At 42.2% G+C, this 6,269-nt stretch overlaps 2 protein-coding genes across 2 annotated transcripts; both read right to left on the bottom strand.

Moving 5' to 3' along the window:
- Positions 1 to 469: 469 nt before the first annotated feature.
- On the bottom strand, positions 470 to 2,161 carry LOC149243720 (uncharacterized). The gene is made up of 3 exons (XM_089367850.1): positions 1,904 to 2,161; positions 1,574 to 1,636; positions 470 to 1,497 (listed from the first exon to the last, which is right to left on the bottom strand). Exons 1-3 carry the CDS (start codon positions 2,153 to 2,155, stop codon positions 1,015 to 1,017), a joined length of 798 nt encoding a protein of 265 aa, XP_089223976.1. The 5' UTR covers positions 2,156 to 2,161; the 3' UTR covers positions 470 to 1,014.
- Positions 2,162 to 3,126: 965 nt separating this feature from the next.
- On the bottom strand, positions 3,127 to 5,731 carry LOC149243719 (disease resistance protein L6-like). Its single transcript, XM_089371285.1, has 4 exons — positions 5,241 to 5,731; positions 4,100 to 4,928; positions 3,662 to 3,820; positions 3,127 to 3,570 (listed from the first exon to the last, which is right to left on the bottom strand). Exons 1-4 carry the CDS (start codon positions 5,729 to 5,731, stop codon positions 3,127 to 3,129), a joined length of 1,923 nt encoding a protein of 640 aa, XP_089227411.1.
- Positions 5,732 to 6,269: the final 538 nt, after the last annotated feature.

Below are 6,269 nucleotides of genomic sequence, written 5' to 3'. Positions count from 1 at the left end.
AAAGGCCGCCACCAAAAACTACGTAAAAACATTAAGACCATAACGTCTCCTCCACGGCGGTCAAACCAAAAGTCTTTTACTCCACGCAAAATTAATTCTCTGCAGGCCCGTGCACCTTCAAACATCGACGGCTGAGGATGATCAGGCAGATCGGACGGCTCACAAGAATATCGGAAGGCATCATATGACTGAACAATACCACCCGAGAAACTTACGTTGGCTGATGTCAGGTCAGAAACACGTGGCGCCACCATAGTTTATCGGAGTCGCATATACGGAAACAACTTTTCGCTGGAAGGCGGTCCGAGAAATAAGACGGTTTTGCTGCGGTGGTTTTGGGTGACTGGTATGGCTGCGTGCTTGCTGAGTTGATGGCGGATTTGGCTGATCACTGCCTTGCCATCGCTGTCACGGTCCACGTCCGCACACTCTGCTGCAGTTGGAATTAACATTCCAACAGTTTATTTCACAACTAAATTAAGATAAGTTTTCCAACTATACTGGTAAAAAAACCCATTACCCAACAAAAAGCCATTTTATCGGTTAGACAATACCGATGCAAGCCATTTTATAAATTTCCCCTGCCCCCAACATCCAGCTAAGGTTCAGTTCGTCTGCGATTTGCCAGGCACCGTTATCGGCCCCGAGATTGAAACAGATGACATTAGATGCACATACATACGCAAGAATGTCGGTCTTGGCTGTCCACTTCTTCAGACTGGAGTTCTTCTTTATTGGCAACGAATATCCCAGTGGGGCTAACGTTTCCCAAAGATCAGTCTCGGTGATCTCCGCATATCTGACCGCCGCTGGGTTGAATCTCCCGCAACTCTTTCCTGAGCTGCCGGAATGCATGCCTGGTGTGGGCGCAAATTGGAATCCCATGCCGGGAGGCCGCTGCGAAGAAATGGACGACGAAGGATGCTCCAACAAGAACGACTCACAGATCACATCATGACATAAAGTGCACATAGGCGCCACAAGGGAAACGCTTAAGACTGTAAATATAAACTTCTATTTATATGCCATAATAAAGTCTTTGCACACCTCTGAAACGTCCGTCCCCTTATCGACCATGGTCAGCCATCCACATTCCACCACACTCCCAATCTCTTTGCCTCCATCTTCATCACAATCACTCTGCTCCTCACCATCGGTACCACAACTCTGCTCCTCTTCCTCGTGGGAGCAATATACATGTATATTGCTATGCATGCACTCTTTAAACAAATGCGACTCTTCCGTCCACATAAACACATGTGCACTTCTTCCACCTTTGTTTCCATGGAAGGACGAGTACTCCACCTCCGACTCACCATAATTACTCGGACGGAATGTTACACGAAACTCAAACGCCCTGCAGACATGGTAGGTGATGAAGAACATGAATATTGCACTATGTGATTGGATATTCTCTATCTCCAAATGAGATATGAGATCATGAATTTTAAGATTGAACTTCTGCGCAATCCGTAGCATTTCTCCCCTCTCAAACATCTGCACAAGTATCATAATGTGGCGATTATTAATTATAATATTTCTTCTGTCTTCCTGAGAAAAATTAAACACCCACCTTGTCATCATCCATTCTTCCACTAAAGATGGCCGTTGACGGCTTTTGATGAGAAGGCGAAATCTGCACATATTTTCCAAAAACGACTTGAGCATTCAACAGCACAAGCATTAAATTTAAATTGTGATATTCATCAGTAAATAAATATTAAGATTGAGTGGTGAGAGTCTATTTTGATGATAAACAAGTTTTTATTCGAAACGTTGTACGGATAACATATATTACATAATGCTATTTTGGAAATCTCAGACAATCTCTCTTTTTCTCTCAAGAAATATTGACGGTTTTTGTTAGAATGAATCTTTGATATAATGAAGACCATATACTCACCAAAAATTCGTAAATGTCATTCCAGATAACTCTGTTATCCGTTGAAACGTTTAGACAATCCATCCGTTCCCGCTGACTCAATCCTTCTACCCTCTGCAGCTTCCAACATTTCTCCGCTTTGATCTGTTCCAATGATATTAGTCCTTCTACATTCAGGTTTTCCAGTTTAAAACACCCATTTATGTTGAGGAATTTAAGGTTTCCTAGATTTGAAAGACTTGTTAATGTCTTCAATCCCCAGCACTTTTGCATGTTTAGGCTTACTAGTCCCAATGACAAGGCATTAACCCGGATCAGTTTAATATTCTCAGAAAGATCCATACTTTCAAGCCTGGGATAAACACCTTCGGGAATGGTTATTTCTGATATGGCTGTGTTCTTCAAAGTGAAATCCCTTAAAATCCTCATTTCAACTCCTAAATGTAAGTTTTCAACCTCCGCGTTCCCTTGATCCTGAAAAGTAAAGTCAGATAGAGGACAACTTTCTATAGCCAAAACTTTGATATTGGACGCCGCAATTCCTATTGGTAAGATTTGCTTTAGACCAGAGCATTTAATCAGGAACAACTCTGTTAAGCCCTTTAATTTAGACAAAGAAAGTGGCAACTCTGTTAACTCTGGGCTCCCTATCGTTAGTTGTTCTAACTTGTCGAGCATTGCCAAGTTCTCAGGTAACTGTAATAAATCAGTACCTCTTAAATTAAGATACCTTAAATGCCTTTGATACGGGATTCTCTCCGGCAAGTATACCAATTTAGCACAGTCTTTGAAGTCAACGTACTCAAGTGTGGAAATTTCTCCTAAAGTATCCAGTGAGATTGACAGGTTGAAGCAGTGTTGTAATGATAGATATTGAAGTTGCAATAACTTGGGAAAGGTATTGGGCAATTCAGTCAGTTGAGAGCAACCAGAGAGATCTAAATGCCTTAGATTTGGAAGTTGGGAAAAATCAATTGGAAGTGATTGCAGGAATCCTAGATTTTTCAACACTAGCCTTGTCAAAGTTCTCATCCCTGTAACCAAATTTTCTAGATAGCGAAACAAAGAAGATCCTGTTTGCCTAAACGGGGAAATTAAAGATCTTCTCTGCTGTGAAGATTCTTCTTGCCCGGACTTAGCTGAGATATGTGCCGAGCGACCCGTAAAAGTTTTGGGTTGCGTGTAGGCAATAATCAACTCAGTTAATTGCGTCGGAAGCTGAAAAGAACATAAAATCTCTTAGTTTAATTCAGGATGGAACAAAATGAACGACAAAATAATCGCTGAGATGTACTTACGTCATGACCAAAGTTGGCGAATAATCGTTCAACGCTGTTACCGGGACCCTGAATTTCCAAAACTTTCAATCCTCGCAAAGACATCGAGCGGAGGAAGTCGAAGGAGACATTAAGGGGTATGTTGAAACGCTCCAGAGACATGAAACTGCGCCTAGGCTTGATGTTGGTATGACTGCGCAAGCGAAGCCATACCAACTCTCCCACCATGTTCCACGAGTCGAATGGCAAATCCCGAAACGCACCTTCAACTACTAGGAGACGCACACCTTCAACACTAATGTCATTCATGAAACAAGCTGAATTCTCATCATTCGCGAACTGTTTCTTATCTTCCGTAGACCGGATTCCCCGTATCTGTAAGCTTGACAAGGCCTTGGCCTTTGATCCGGCCTGGCAATCACGTGAATCTCACTGCAAATTAAACTGAATATCTTTTCAACCATACTAAAATAAAATAATAGAAAAGGCCAAATACGCATACCTGCGACTGCAACATTTCCTCTATGTCATTCAACGAGCTAAGCCGTAATGGGTTACAAGTAGGGAACACGCGATACTCTTCGCGGGCAATATGTCTCGCCAATTCCCTAAGTTGATTGTGCATTGTAAGTTTATAACTCCCATAGCCATAGCCTATCATCTGAATAAACAAAATAAATAGTTACCACGAGGGAGGGAGAGATTGGCAAGATGAATAAACACTGGTTTCCTAGCTCAACATAATACTTACGAGGTTTTCCTTTCTTCTACAGTCAATTTCATCATCCGATTGCGTGTCATAATGAATCTCCACGAGACATTTTTAACGAAGACTTTCGAGATGGTCTCTAATTCTGTTGTTGCCATGTAATCCTTCCAAGACTCTAATAGCTAAATCCTTTTCCTCGCCAACCAAGAAACAACCGATGTCCAAGAATACCTCCTTCTCTTCGGGGTCGAGGGCTTCGAAACTCACTCTTAACGAGTTTATTATTTGGTATGGCAGTGTTGTACACAACTTTTCCAACTGCCGCGTCCAGTACTGTTTGTCATACCGACCAACAAAGAGTCCTCCCAAAACTTTCAAGGACAAAGGCAAACCCCCACAAATTTTTAACAACCGCTCAACTAAATCTCCTAGTTCTTCAGATGGCTTGGATTGAGAAAAAGCATGCCGGCAGAAGAGCTCTCGAGCATGCTTTCTATGTAATGGCTTTACATCATAGACTAAAGTTTTTGCTGAAGAGCGTCTGAGTAAATCCTTATCACGAGATGTGATCAATATCAGACTCCCGGATGCCACGGCATCCACATCTAGCAGGCTCTCTATCTGATCCATATTATCAACATCATCCAGAACGATAAAAACTGGGGTGAGATGTGGCAGGCAATCTCGTAAAGTACGTCTCCCTTCACAGATAGTGTCAATATGCTGCAAATTATAATTTCCCATCATATCACGAAGGAGCTTCTTCTGCAAAGATTGCAAACGCCTTTTTCTGACTTCACATAAGATACTTGATCTACTAAAGTCCGAGTGTTTCAAGTTGTAAAGGTGTCTAGCAAGAGTTGATTTTCCAACACCGCCCATTCCTGTAATCCCTACAATCGTTGTAGTGTTTGAATGGCTGTGTTTCAGAATTTCATTTTGGAAATCTTCAGCGACTTGGTCAAGGCCAACTGGGTATTTAGCTACGTCTAATGCTTCCCGTTTAAAAACCTCTTTCATTACACCAGCCACGATTTCCTCCAAAATTTCCCCATAGTCACTGAAAAAGCAAAGAGATATATTCACTCATTAGGGTTAGCACTTGGAAATCTTAGAACTGTATATGATAAATTCAAGGTTAAATAAATATATTTGTCGAAGGTCAAGCTTTATGTATTTCTGATGAAAAGTGTAAAGTCCAGGAAAATGTTCAAGGGTTTTCTATATTCTACACAGTATTCCAAAAAATGATTAACCATAACATACTCATTTTCTCTAATATTTTATAATTCTGATGGACATCGAATATGACGAAAAATTTATGTTGCCAATAAATATATACATTAAAGGTTTTGCAGAAGTATGGACTCACCTCCCATTCGTTTTGAACAGCAGGCCACAAATCTCCGAGGCTTGATTGAGGGCTGTCTTCCAATTCTTGATGACTTCGGCCGTAACTCTGGCTTTGTGTTTGTGTTTTTTGAAAGCTTCTGCATAACGCCCTTTCTCAATGTGACGAAGGTCCGAAGGCTCAACGTCGGCATACACCGGAATAATCTTGGTGTTGCGCTCATGGTGTGATCTCAAAATCCAACACAATTCATCCAGGCACCATTTCGATTCAGCATAACGCTCAGAAAATATGGTCACATGAACCAGAGCGCTCTGAATGGCGCCGAGGATAGCAGGATAAATATTATCCCCCGCACGAAATTCGTCCTTATCCAGAAACACGCTCAACCCATAGCTTCTGAGGCGATGATAGATGAGGCTCGCAAGAGTCCTCTTGACGTCGGGTCCCCTCTGATTTATGAAAACTTGGTATGGTGACGCCACTGGCACTGTCTCTGGCAATTGCTCCATTGATGATATGGGCTCCGATCAAAGATGACAGGAACGCTTAGCGTGCAAGAGAGAGAGAAATGCGTGTTGAAATCGTAATTTCAACGCAGCTGCAACATCGCCAGAAACAGTTCAGCATACACGCCTGGAACTTCTCGGGCCAGCTTTCCGGCGAAGGAATAATCCGGCAAACGAACCCGATGGAATATGGTGGCGCCACGTGTTTCTCACCTAACATCAGCCAAAGTCACTTTCTCGGGTGCTAAAGCTCAGCATTAAAGTGGCTTCCGATATTCATCACAGTCGTCCGATCTGGTTGCGTGTTGTCAGCCGTCGATCTCCGAAGATGCAGCCCGCCCGCATCAAATCAAGGTTTGCGTGGAGTGAAAAATTAAACCTGGTTGGCCGCCTGTTCCGTCTGAAAAGAATTAAATGGAATTAAACCCAGTTCGTAAATAGTTGGTAAAACATTGAATTTCAACCACACAGAAGTATGGGCATATATTATATGTTCTTCTTAAAAAATGAGCGTTGACCATATGCATTAAAAAGCCCACGG

The sequence above is a fragment of the Pinus tabuliformis genome, chromosome 8 (genome assembly GCF_031772625.1).
Source record: "Pinus tabuliformis cultivar Carrire ecotype Pingquan chromosome 8, CPIR1, whole genome shotgun sequence".
In the NCBI taxonomy this organism is placed as follows: domain Eukaryota; kingdom Viridiplantae; phylum Streptophyta; class Pinopsida; order Pinales; family Pinaceae; genus Pinus; species Pinus tabuliformis.
Note: the sequence above shows the minus strand (reverse complement) of the source record. Positions and strands in the feature narration are given on the sequence as shown.